At 34.4% G+C, this 13,671-nt stretch overlaps 1 protein-coding gene across 1 annotated transcript; it reads left to right on the forward strand.

The window, feature by feature from the left end:
• The first annotated feature begins 2,622 nt into the window (after positions 1-2,622).
• Positions 2,623-9,672, forward strand: LOC110915465 (beta-glucosidase 42-like). Its single transcript, XM_022160168.2, has 13 exons — positions 2,623-2,857; positions 4,438-4,504; positions 4,602-4,660; positions 5,349-5,424; positions 5,548-5,622; positions 5,705-5,792; positions 6,505-6,730; positions 7,234-7,349; positions 7,424-7,635; positions 7,921-7,952; positions 8,238-8,340; positions 8,570-8,678; positions 9,244-9,672. The coding sequence occupies exons 1-13, from the start codon at positions 2,732-2,734 to the stop codon at positions 9,437-9,439; spliced, it is 1,485 nt and encodes a 494-aa protein (XP_022015860.1). The 5' UTR covers positions 2,623-2,731; the 3' UTR covers positions 9,440-9,672.
• The last annotated feature ends 3,999 nt before the right edge of the window (positions 9,673-13,671 follow it).

Below are 13,671 nucleotides of genomic sequence, written 5' to 3' on the forward strand. Positions count from 1 at the left end.
AGAAAAAATATAGCAAAATATTGCATATAAGCTTTTATAGAAGTTAATTGTAAAGCTAACAACTTTAAAGTACCATCTCACGGATACGTGTGCATCAAAAGACCTCTTCTTTGAACTTTTAGAGATCCATCTTCAACATTTAAGCTGGAATAGTTTAAAAAATGTAAAAAAAGAAATGCAAACTTCATTGTGGCTTTTGATCGAACACTTGGGACTCAAAAAAAGAAATGCAAACTTCATTGAGTACTTGCCTGGCCACAAATGACATTACTCGCATTTTTAGAGAAAATGCAGTGGTCAACAGAACTGTCGTTTGTTATAAAATCATAAGGATTTTTACATAATCTTCGTATAGATACAACTAATTCAGTTGCAGCAACCATTGGGTCTTAGCGCTTTGACATGAAAACCGTTCTGGCATGTCCCTTATGACCCTCTCACTATTACCTGCAATATAGACAACATGACAAATGATAATTGCTACCAACTGAATTTGTCTAGAAAAAATATCGAAAACATAGTCAAACCTAGCATAAATGAAAACATGTAAACCACAATTGTCATTAAAAGCATATATTATTAAAAATCTATATGAAAACTCATTAAAAATTTAGCCACTGTAAACTTTTCTTAAATAGAGGAAGATGAAAGACGTTGTCAAACGAACTTGATTGAGGAAGGATTGATCTATCCCATATCCCTGGAGGTGCATATATTTTCCACATTTTGATGATTTTGTAAGTTCCATTAAAACTACAAATTAAAAAAATCACACAGTTGAGTCAAGTCGGTCGGCATTTTACCTATATTCAATCGAGCCATGAGATCATCATATAGTCGGCCCCAAAAAATATTCAAAAGAACTTAGATCATATCTTGTCTAAACTGTTGTGCAAGCTCCATATTAAGCAGATCATGGGGACCTTTAAAGTTCTGCAAAACATGTTGTTGTTGTTGTGGTATGCAAGAAAATGAAGTCCCAGCTTGATTTGTAAATTACATTAGCTACTCTCCTTGCATTTGAGCCCATATATTCATTTTATCCCTAGAAAAAAAAATGTTTTATAACAAAATATGACTACTCATACACTCCAAATGTATGACAATCCAGCTTTCGATTTCGTTAGTAATAATAAACAGATTCACATCAAACTAACGATAATCAAACAAATGTTGGGCAAATCAGAGATACGCACTAATTGGCAGACCAATGGAAGCATCAAATATTGATTTTACATAAACAACATAGTGTATAAGACGCACCTGAAAAAGCAGGAATCGAGCAGTTGCGGGATGCTACTAATTGATAAGCGTATCTGTATGAAATCAAAATAAGATAATCCAAGTTACACCCAAAAATTACAGGGATGAATGGTAAAACAGAGCAACAAATGTGAAACCCAAAAATTCAAGCGAGGTTCCAACTTCAGCTATTAGAGATCGGATATGTCTTGGAAGAAAGACATACAATCGATTGAACTTCAAACAACGAACCTATTGATGCATAAGCCTTTAGTATTGGAGCTTACATACTCTAATGAGCCGGCTAAAACTCTGTTTCCGTTACAGCCTACAAGTTCTATGATTTTCTCATGAACCTGGTCACCGACTTCCATCAGCCAGTGTATATTAGAAACACCGGATTCACTATCTTGATCTAATTCTAACCTTAAGTTGTTCAAATACAGAATTGAACTTCCTTAGTTATAACAAAATCTAACTGGTGCATACATTGAAGTGCATCACAGCTGGAAATATTAGCTGAATTCATGAAGAGGCCATTGTAATTAATCAATTTATCTTAAATCGCTCATGTAATCAAACATGTATAAAAACGCAATATGATAAATCAAACCACTAACCTGAAATCAAAATCCCCAAAACTTGTAATCGTAGTTAAATCTCAAATTCGTGATAATAATAACGAACTCTAAGGATCTTAGATGTAAGATCTTCATTGGTCTCTTTTGGTTTTGGATCTGGAAGGCGATGGATTGGGGAGGAAGCCGAATAAAAATGAAAAGAAGATGAGTTGTAGTTTTGGCGATGGAAGGATGCAGATATAAGTTCAATCCATGGCGTTTTTTTCTTCTTTGATTTAAGTTGGATCAAGAGAAAAGGACAGATGCAGATCTTTTGATCTCGATCTGATGGAATTTGAGAGAGAGAAAGAGAAGATGAGGGTTTGAATTTTGAATTTGATTTTAGGTTTGAGAGAGAGGGATTTAAAGAATGGTTTGAACTTTAAATTTCAAAAGTGAAGCCAGATTTCAAATTAAAATGGTATCTATATAATAGTTTTTATATATATAAATATTGTAAACGAATTTATGACATCAGCATTGACATGTGGCATACCTTAGAATTTGACACATAGGCAGTTTTACATCAGCTCATCTTCTCTTATTATAGATAGTATAGATGTTCATGTCTTAACATGTCGTGTTCTTGTCTTTTCAGGTTATATGATACGTTGGTAAATTTTTCGTGTCTTAACACAGGTCGTTTAGTGTAACCTATTTATTATCAGGTCCGTGTTTGTGTTTGAAAAATCTGACATGATAAGATTTCATGTTGTATTTGTGTTTACTTGTTTAATAGGTCGGGTTGAGACGATATGCTGGTGGTAGGTAGTACAAGTCAACAACAACATTTACACTTTCTTATTCTACATCTTCTTCTTCTTCTTCAGGAACTTGTTGCTCACAGTGGAAGTTGAACTCGATCAATAATGGAGAACGAGAGAAAGAGATTAATGGAGGAGGAATGGAACTCCATGTTTCCAACTGGTCATCAACTCTCTCGTGCTCATTTCCCGCCCAATTTCCTCTTCGGTGTCGCCACTTCTGCTTATCAGGTTCTCTTTCTATTCCGATTCTTCATATCATTCCTCGATTTCAATGCTCTCCGAATGATTCGATCAATCTATTGATCCTTGAATCTCGATTTGGTTAATTCGATAAGTTCATATGCTCTTCGATTGATCCCTGAATCGTTGTTTCAGATTTATGTTTTCCTGAATCTATGAATGCTGAAATGCAGTAGTGTTTATTTTTAGAATCGCTACTTGATAATATCAAAATTCATGTTAGTTACATTGATAAGTTCATATGATTTTTAGGTTTCTATTTAATTTTTATATTTCTGCAGTGAAACGCTTGATCCTTGAATCAGATTTAGGTTTTTCTGAATCTATGAATGTTGAAATGCACTACTGTTTATTTTTGAAATCGTTAATTGATAGTATCTAATTTCATGTCTAGTTAATTTGACAACTCCATATGATTTTTAGGTTTCTATTTTATTTTTATATTTCTGCAATGAACTTGAATCGCCGTTTCAGATTTAGTTTTTCCTGAATCTATGAATACTGAAATGCGGTACTGCTTGATTCGAATTGTTGAACTTATGTTTAGTTGAAATCATAACCTAAAAGGTTTTGATGAACTGATACATGCTTTTTAAAACGGGATCCTTGTTTTCATGAAGCACAAAGAAGTTCTATGGGGGTAAACAAGATAGATTAACTGATGTACTTTCAGAGAAGCTACTAGTACAAGTATTTTTTTATACAAATGGATAAACACAGATGCACTGTATAATTATTGTTGCAACTAGATGATGTTTCACTACATGACCAACATGATATAACGACACTTCGGTGTCTTTGTGATATCAGCATATGACAGCATACAGAATTTTATAGTTGAATATGTATTTCAAGGAAGAAAATATATTAATTAATATCATTTTTGTATTATTACAGTCACATTTACAATAAAATACTTGTACTCTTAGTTTCGGATGATAATACTCGTATTATTGTCAAAATTAAGTAAAGTTATAGATTTCTTAGAAATTGTCAATGCAATAATCAAATCATTACAAAGTAACTACAGTGACCAAATCTTTAATTATCATAAAACCATAATGACGATATTGTTAACATCAGGATCCATATCACTGAGTCTGTGATGACACCTAAGCAACCTCATAGGATGTCAACTTCACATATCAATTTGATTTTGACCGAATTTTAGTCGAAGTACTGAAATGATTCGGAAGTTAAAGTTAAAAAGTTGACACCTAATTGTCATATCTAGATCACAGCAACCATAAGCAGGTGGTTGCCTCTGCTATTGTGATACATGTTTTTGATCTCACATTCTCTATCACTTGGTTAGATGAGTTATGGCTTGTGTTTAACTTATTAGCTTGCTAATAACTTTTCACGTTGATTTATTAGACATCCCTACATGATTGGGTAACTTTACAGTAAGGATTCATGTCTTATGAACTAATATGTTATCACCTAACATATACAGCGTTGTAATCATAACAGGTTTAGTTTGGATAAGATGCTGTTATGCCCTGCACACAACACACACACACATAACAGTTTCTTACCATATTCTCTTGTTTGTTGCTATATTGCAGGTTGAAGGCGCTGCCAATGAGGGCGGTAGGGGTCCTTGTATATGGGATGCTTTCACACACACAGAAGGTTTATTGTTTTACTTGTTAGTATATTCTTTGACAGATCATGACATCAACTGCTAAGGAAGTTTATTTTGCTTTTTTTCTCTCTCTTGGTCTACCAGGCAAGATAAAAGATGGGAAAGGCGGAAATATAGCAGTAGATCAGTACCATCGTTACAAGGTTTTGTTTTTGTACAACATTGGCATTTATGGATTTGCATTCATTTAAGGAAAATTTGGTATACCGTTTGAACCAAGGCTGGAAAGCCGTTAGCCTACATAGGCTTTGTTTTTTATTTTCCTTTTTTTCTAGAAGAAGTAATCATTCGTTTACCATGTAGTTACTTTAATAAGATGTGAAGCTAGTTTTTTTTGCTTACTATTGAGACATCAACTTCCTTTGTTTACTTTGAGGGGCCAATGACCATAGTATTTTTATCGGAACGTAGATAAAAATAAGCAAATTGCGAGAGTTAAAGTTGTATGATGTTTTAGTTGAAGGGCTAAACATGTCATTATTAAAGTTGAGGGGTTAAAGCTGTTTATTATTAAAGTTGAGGGGCTAAATTTGTTTATTATTAAAGTTGAGGGGCTAAAGTTGTTTTACTTGAGGGGCTAAACATGTCATTATTAAAGTTGAGGGGCTAAAGTTGTTTTAGGTAAGGGGTGAAACATGCCATTATCAAAGTTGAGGGGCTAAACATGTCATTTTTAAACTTGAGGGGCGAAAGTTGGTTAATGCCAAAGTTGAGGGGCCAAAGTTGGTTGATGTGACAAAATAGCAAATTGATAGTATATATAATGTATGATTATTAAATAATTTCCTTTGTGTCCGTTAGCTTATCCATATTAATTTATTTGAAATACAGGAAGATGTTGACCTTATTGCCAAATTGGGTTTCAGTGCTTACCGATTTTCTATATCCTGGTCTCGTATCTATCCAGGTAATGCCTGCTGTTAAGACAATAACCTAACAAGTGGTTGCATCATAAATGCAGGTTTTTCGACATTTGTTTTTGGTTTTGTGATGAAAGTGGATCAACTCAAAATTATATCTTTCTTTACAGATGGGCTGGGAACCAAAGTCAACAAGGAAGGGATCATGTATTACAACAATCTTATAAACTACCTTCTTGAAAAGGGTATGAACCAATAAAATTTGTTGCTCTTTTTCTTTAATGAGGATTAAGTTGTTACAAGTAAATTGCAATTATACAATTGCAGGAATTGAGCCGTGTGTAACATTATACCATTGGGATATTCCATTGCATCTTGATGAGTCAATGGGAGGATGGTTAAGTGACTCAGTAGTGTAAGTTTTCACCTTTTGTCCTTTCCCACTATCTTGGTTATGAAACTTGTCACTTCAGTTTGTATTTTTAATGATAACGGGTAGGTTAAACAGTTAAAAGTTGTCGAAAGTGTAATTATATGCTGACATTGTCCTAACTCCTAAGTTGATTAATTAAAAGTAATTATCTATCTGTTTAAACTAGTGGGTTGGCCCGCGCGTTGCGATGGGTGTCACTAAGCCTCTTTTGAAGACCGCAATCTAACCTGACCTACTTTAAACACTGATTATATTTGGGCATTATTGTTATTATTATTATTGTTGGTGGTGGTGTTATTATTATTGTTAATATTATGTAAATATTTAGTAATTAAATACTTAAGTATTTAAATAAGATAAATCTTAATTTAGATAGTATTTAGTTATAAAATTATAAATAATAAATGTAAATTTATATCTTAATTCAAAGTCTTATAAATAAGATTATTATTATTAGTGACCCAAAAAAATAGTAATGTGCATAATAAAATGGCATAAATTGCAAAGTAAGCAGTAATGTACTTATCCCAAAATTACCATTATTAAACATTCTGAAAACTCAAGTAAAATTATTAATCTGGACCTATAACTGCAATTTTACTTCACACTGTTTTAGTACTTTTATAAGTCTCATTTTTAGTTTTTATTATTATTCTTATTATTATTTAATATTAACCATGTACCAAATATACAGAAAGTATTTCGCTATCTATGCCGAAACTTGCTTTGCAAGTTTTGGTGATAGAGTGAAGAAGTGGATTACAATCAACGAGCCCCTTCAGACGGCAGTAAATGGATATTTTACCGGTGTATTTGCACCCGGAAAATGTGACCATCAGTCAGCTGAACCATATTTGGCTGCCCACCACCAGCTTTTGGCCCATGCAGAAGCAGTTTCAATATATAGAACAAAATTTAAGGTGGACATTAATGTTTTTAATATTTAGCGAGTAAAATTCCATTTTCGTTCCTGATGTTTGGCTAGTTTTGCGACTTTCATCCAAAGGTTTGTTTTTTCGCATCTGGATCCAAAAGGTTTGAAATCTTGACATTTTCATCCAACTCGTCAACTCCATCCATTTTTCTCCATTAAGTCAGGGGTATTTTCGTCTTTTTATTTAGTAAGGGTATTTTGAGTACTTTTACGTTATGCTAAATGCTTGTACATAAAGTGAAAAAGACCGAATTGCCCTTTAAGTTAATAAAAAAGACAAAACCTTGACTTAACAGAGAAAAATGGATGGAGTTAACGAGCCATATGAATATGGCTAGATTTTAAACCTTTTGGATCCAGATGCCGAAAAACAAACCTTTGGACGAAAGTCGCAAAACTGGCCAAACCTCAGGGACGAAAATGACATTTTACCCTTTTCTAGCTTATAAAATCGGTTAGTAATCCAAATATTTATTATATTCAACATAGGATCTGCAAGGTGGAGAAATAGGATTGGTTGTTGATTGTGAATGGGCAGAGGCCTTAACAGATAAAGAAGAAGATATAGCTGCTGCAGCAAGGCGTATTGACTTTCAGCTTGGATGGTAGGCTGAGTTGTACTTCATATTAAAATATTTATTCGTGTTAAGTTTTTTTAATATTTTATTTTATTATTTAGGTACTTGGATCCAATATTTTTTGGAGAATATCCTAAATCTATGCAGGAGAGGGTTGGAGACAAGCTTCCAGTATTTTCCCAGAAAGATAAAGAATTACTAAGAAACTCATTGGATTTTGTTGGCTTGAATCACTATACATCAAGATTTGTGTCACATTGGACAAATAAAGCAGAAAATAATTATTATAGAGTACAAGAGGCAACAAGAATAGGTACATTACTTCCTTTGCCAAATAATCATGTGTCTGACTGTCGTTCATATATACGTACATACATACATATAAATATACGCACACACATATATGTGTGTGTGCAAACACGAATTAACTTTTAATGCACATGTGAATATACTCGATTTTGACCTTTATTTTTTTTATCTAAGGGCTCATATGTGTTCTTTAGTTTTTAAGCTTTTGTGTGTATATAAAAATCTGTATGTATATGTAATTAGTATAACCATTGAAGGTTTACCATGGCCCTTCATTTTTGTTTTTCAGATGTATGGGAAAACGGAGCAATTGGTGAAAAGGTAATCTACTATATCTTCAATCATACAAATATGTATATTTGTGCATGCATACCAGAGGTGGGAATTTCGATCTATTTACTTTTGAATGGGTCGTTTTAGGTTGTGTTTTATCTCAAATAGGCTAAGCTAAAAAATTTAGCTAAGATGAAAGTAGGTCAATCGGATTGGTAGTCACCCAAAGTCTATTTTTACGACATAAAACTCCCAATAATATTTATTCTAAATTTTTGATTTTTTATTATAGTAATTTATTCTACTTTGTTTTAAATTTATATCTCATGGCAGGCAGCATCACCATGGCTATATGTTGTTCCATGGGGTCTCCGGAAAGTTCTTAAGTACGTAGCTCAAAAGTACAATAATCCGCCAATATACATTACTGAAAATGGTATGTCTTTAGTAATTCTAAATTAGTTTACAATTTCTTGTAAACATATGCATTCTAGTCCACTTTCAAGGCTTCAAATCAACCAAATGCTTGGACACACACATACATATATATAGAGGGATGTTTAATCTCTATTAAAACAATCGTTATGTATTGAACACACCCCTATATATATATGTGTGTGCATGCGCATGTGCGCGTGTTTTGAAATTTTATCACCCATGTATAGGTATGGACGATGAAGACAACGATGCATCTCTTCTACATGAAATGTTGGATGACAAACTGAGAGTTACTTACTTTAAGGGATATCTTGCTTCTGTTTCTCTGGCTATCAAGTGAGTTCCGCTATTTTAACGTTCGATTTATGATGAAATTTTGTTTTATAATAGTAGAGAGGGCAATTTAGACTATATGCGTAACGATAATTTGATTGGGTTATAATTATTTTTCAGTCTAATAGGGTTAATTTAAAAAATATACCTAAAAAGGAATAGGGGTGAATGGTTAAAAGAACTGCCCAAAATATATTGCTTTTTAGAAACTCTTGAATCAGTTTTATTCAAAAAATTCGACAATATTGGTCGAAACATGTTGGGTTGGATTACTCTCCTTTTACAATTATGTTGAACACGATGTTAATATTTAATGTGATAAATATGATTAGAAAGTTATATTACTACAATAATAACTAACTTTGTTAAATAAAGTGTCTTACAAGCAATTGAAAACATTTATATTATCAAAGTGGTTGAGGAGGTTAGATACTCTCATGGCTTAATCTGTTTGACTATTAGATATAAAACACTTAAAGTTGACCCATTTGTAGTACACCACCTATCCAATTCATGTATACACAATATGTTACCTGTTCTTACACTATACAAAAATTTGTTGTTGAAGGGAAGGAGTGGATGTGAGGGGATACTTTGCATGGTCATTAGTGGATAATTTTGAGTGGGCTCAAGGTTATACAAAGCGGTTCGGTTTGATATATGTTGATTACAAGAACGGTCTCACTCGTCATCCAAAATCGTCTGCATATTGGTTCTTGAAATTCCTGAGAGGCGAAGAGGGGAAAAATGGCAAAGAAGACTAACCGAAACATATAAACATCATTTGTGATCCATTTTTTGGATATAAACACAATCAAAGTATGATATTTAAATACGTCTCAAAGTTCATCGACTAATGTTGTACCTTTAGAGATGCGTAAGAGTTGTTTGCGAGTAGTTGCTTCAATGGATGTGTTAACCAATTTTAATGGTAGAATTGATTTGTAGATTAACGTGATGCAGTGTCTTTATGATATACAGATGTTATCCTGACTTATATTTATCAGCTTTTAGTAGTAGATTATGACAGTGGCGGATCTAGAAAATCTTCGTAGCAGTAACGTTTTATAAAAAACGGTAACGAAATCGAAAAAACATCAAATTTTTCCAAAATTTACACTACCGCCGGAGCGCCAAGCGGTAGCGGAGGCTACCCCTTCCCCTAAGGTAGGTCCGCCCCTGGATTATGAATGGCCATGCAAGCATTTGAAAAGAGCTGTTGAATTAAACACATGCTTCAGGTAATGTCTCCGATTGCATTGGATACATGTGAAAAGAGAACCACACAGTTAAACGTGTTTAGATTGGAAAGTTTTCAAGATTCATGTCCTTCAAAAGCAAAACTGTGAGCTACTGGTAGGCAAAACAAATAATTTTGATTGGGTGACGGCCAGATGTCGTTATCACACGTGTGTGAGTGTATATATTAATTAGAGTAAATTACAAGTTTTGTCCTTTTTGTTTGTACCAAATTACAGGCGGTGTCCTTTATCTTTAAATTTGACTAGTTTTGTCCTTAACGTTTCAAAATCTTACACATTATGTCCTTTAATCCTAACTCAGTCAAATTTTTTTTGTTAAATAAGGGTATTCTTGTCATTTTACCTCCTTAGGGACTGTTGAGTAAATAATTTAATATTCAAGGGACTAATTTTGTAAGAAATAAAAAATAAATTATAAATATTAAAAACCTAGAATATTCTCTCCCTCTATCTCTGACTCTCTCTATCACACACCACCCACTACCACCACCTTCCACCACCACCTCCACCCCCACCACTGCCCTTCAGCCGCCGCCACACACCCCTGTATCAACCATCCAAAACCACAGTATTCACTCTCTATGTATAAACCATTATAAAACCTTAACAACATAAACAAACACCAATCAATACTTAATCTCCATGATGCTTTTGACTTCCGGCGAGTACATATGGTACACTAGGGCTTGCCGTTTGGCAACCTGCAGCTGATAATTGCCATCGGAGAAGGCGGCGACAACAGAGCTAGGGTTTGTTAGGGTTTTTTTTGGCAAAATGCGTCGATTGTACGGCGCTTTGTGTACTCTCTTATGTTGTAATCGGTGAATTGACGGGATAATCGAAGGAATGAGACGAAAAGTGAGAGGATTTGCTTCCGGGAGGGCGGTGGCGCCGCCGTGGCCATTTTGTTCAATGGTGGAAGGTGGCTGATCGGGTGTTTTGGATTTGTTTGTATAAATTTTCAGATGCAGACATGGAAATTTCCATATGGTGAACAATGACTACACCCACTGGGAGATGTATGCCATTGGTGGAAGTGGAAACCTAGGCAACAGATACCTTGCCCCTAACAATCCCTTTGGTAAGTGGTGTGTGGCACCGGCTGGAGGGCAGTGGTGGGGGTGGAGGTGGTGGTGGTGGAAGGTGGTGGTAGTGGGTGGTGTGTGATAGAGAGAGTGAGAGAGAGAGAATATTCAAGTTTTTAATAGGGTCTACATATTTACACACCTTATTGCCTATTTGGACACCCTTCAAGACGCCTCGTATAGACCTATACGAGGCGTATAGCCTTTTTCAATTTCCAAGAGAATCTCTGATTATGTCATATTTTGTCTTATTTGCCTCGTATTCGCCTCGTATAGGCCTATACTGGGCGTCTAGGGGAAAAAAGACCATTTAGCCCCTGATTTAGGCCTATACTGGGGGTAAATTGGTCTTTTTTGCCTCTCTTATATGCCTAGTATAGGCCTATACTAGGCGTATATAAGGGGTTTTTTTTTTTTTTAACAAACATTTTAACAATATTAATCGTTTTAGCAAAACTTTTATACAAAAACAAGTTTTTTTATTTTAAATAATTAATATTAGGACCCCTCGTTGGTTTTTTTTTTTTTTGAGTTGAAAAATAGATGTTTTGGTAGGGTAATTTGATTGTTTTTGGAGGGTGATGTTTTTTGAGTAAAAAAATGGGTGTTTTGGTGGGGTAATTTGAGTTGTTTTTTTAAAAAAAGTTTTATTGTTTTTGTATAAAAGTTTGCTAAAACGATTAATATTGTATAAAATGTTTGTTAAAAAAAAAAAAACCCTTCAAGACGCCCAGTATAGGGCTATACTGGGGCTATACGAAGGGTCCAAAAGACCATTAAACCCCTGAATTGCCCCCAGTATAGGCCTAATTCAGGGCTATAATGGTCTTTTGGACCCCTCGTATACGCCCAGTATAGCCCTATACTGGGCGTCTATTATTTTTTTTTTGTTTTCTTTTTTTAATGTTTAAAAAGAAAAAACAAAAAAAATAAAAATAGACGCCCAGTATAGGGCTATACTGGGGCTATACGAAGGCTCCAAAAGACCATTAAACCCCTGAATTGCCCTCAGTATAGGCCTAATTCAACTAAAAAAAACCAACGAGGGGTCCTAATATTAATTATTTAAAATAAAAAAACTTGTTTTTGTATAAAAGTTTGCTAAAACGATTAATATTGTATAAAATGTTTGTTAAAAAAAAAAAAAAAAAAAAAAAAAACCCTTCAAGACGCCCAGTATAGGCCTATACGAGGCATATAAGGGGCAAAGGGTCACATATGAGGCCTATACGAAGGGTCCTATACGCCCAGTATAGGCCTATACGAGGCGTCTTGAAGGGGTCAAACCAGAAGTGACATGAGTCAGGCACTGATTTTGATGTAACCCTATACGCCTCGTATAGGCCTATACGAGGCCTATACGAGGCAAAGGGTGTCTAAATAGGCAGATAAGGTGTCCAAATAGATTGACCCTTTTAATATTTATAATTTATTTTTTATTTCTTACAAAATTAGTCCCTTGAATATCAAATTATGTACTCAACAGTCCCTAAGAAGGTAAAATGACAAGAATACCCTTATTTAACAAAAAAAATCTGACTGAGTTAGGGTTAATGGACATAACGTGCAAGATTTTGAAACGTTAAGGACAAAACTAGTCAAATTTAAAGGTAAAGGACACCGCCTGTAATTTGGTACAAACATTAAGGACAAAACTTGTAATTTACTCTGTTAATTATCATTGTTTCTACTTGTTTTACACTTTTTATTGTTTTCACTTTCCAATCAAAAGTTAAACACCATAGCACTTTTTATTGTTTCTACTACAGATGGGCATAATAACCGGTTCCAAACTTGAACCGGTAGAATCGATCTGGAACTGGTTCCAGTTCCTACTCGTCTTATAGAAGAACTGGTTCCGGGTTCAAAAAAACCCGTTGGTTCCAACCCGGTTCCACATTTTATAAATAAAATCGGTTCGTACCCGGTTTCTACCTGTAGGTTCGTACCCGGTTCATACCCGGACCAAAACCAGCATCAGCGTGACGGTAGAGACGTTGGGATGAATACAAAAGAGTGAAATTACATAGGTTGTCGCTTTTTCCGGTAGCCGGAGTTGACGTCTGCAAGTTGTGTTTGAGGTGAGATATGGCGATGCAGAGCAAAATAAAGGAGATGATTTATTACAGTGTTTTCAAGACTGTGATTAGTTTACTAGCCTAGGCTAGGGTAATAGTTGTTTACACAATGACAACCTTTAGTACTTGTGGCAGAGTTTTATCTTTTGCTTTTTTTTAATAGAGTAAATTACTTTTTGAGTCCCTGTGTTTTAGTGGTTTTAACCACTTGAGTCTAAAATCAAAAAGTTTAACGCCTGAGTCCCTAGCCATTTATTTTATAACGTTTTGAGTCCAATTTTGTTCATTTTATAACGATTTGAGTCTAAAAAATTGGACTCAAAATGTTAAAATTTGGACTCAAAAGGACTCAAATGGTTAAAGAAAATGCTTATAGGGACTCAGGTCGTTAAACTTTTTGCTTTTGGACTCAACTAGTTAAAACCTCTAAAACACAGGGACTCAAAAAGTAAGGCTAAATTGCACTTTTCGTCCTTTATGTTTCAGGGTTTTTGCAGGCGCTGTCCTTTAAGTTTAAAAATTACACTCTATGTCCTTTATGTTTACACTCTATGTCCTTTCTGGGTTTATG

The sequence above is a fragment of the Helianthus annuus genome, chromosome 16 (assembly GCF_002127325.2).
Source record: "Helianthus annuus cultivar XRQ/B chromosome 16, HanXRQr2.0-SUNRISE, whole genome shotgun sequence".
Lineage (NCBI taxonomy): Eukaryota > Viridiplantae > Streptophyta > Magnoliopsida > Asterales > Asteraceae > Helianthus > Helianthus annuus.

Excerpts from the sequence above, each read along its gene's own strand:
- LOC110915465 (XM_022160168.2), top strand. The coding sequence starts at position 2,732 with ATGGAGAACGAGAGAAAGAGATTAATGGAGGAGGAATGGAACTCCATG. Across the intron at positions 2,858-4,437 it reads TCGCCACTTCTGCTTATCAG|GTTGAAGGCGCTGCCAATGA; the intron begins GTTCTCTTTCTA and ends GCTATATTGCAG. Across the intron at positions 5,425-5,547 it reads CTGGTCTCGTATCTATCCAG|ATGGGCTGGGAACCAAAGTC; the intron begins GTAATGCCTGCT and ends CTTTCTTTACAG.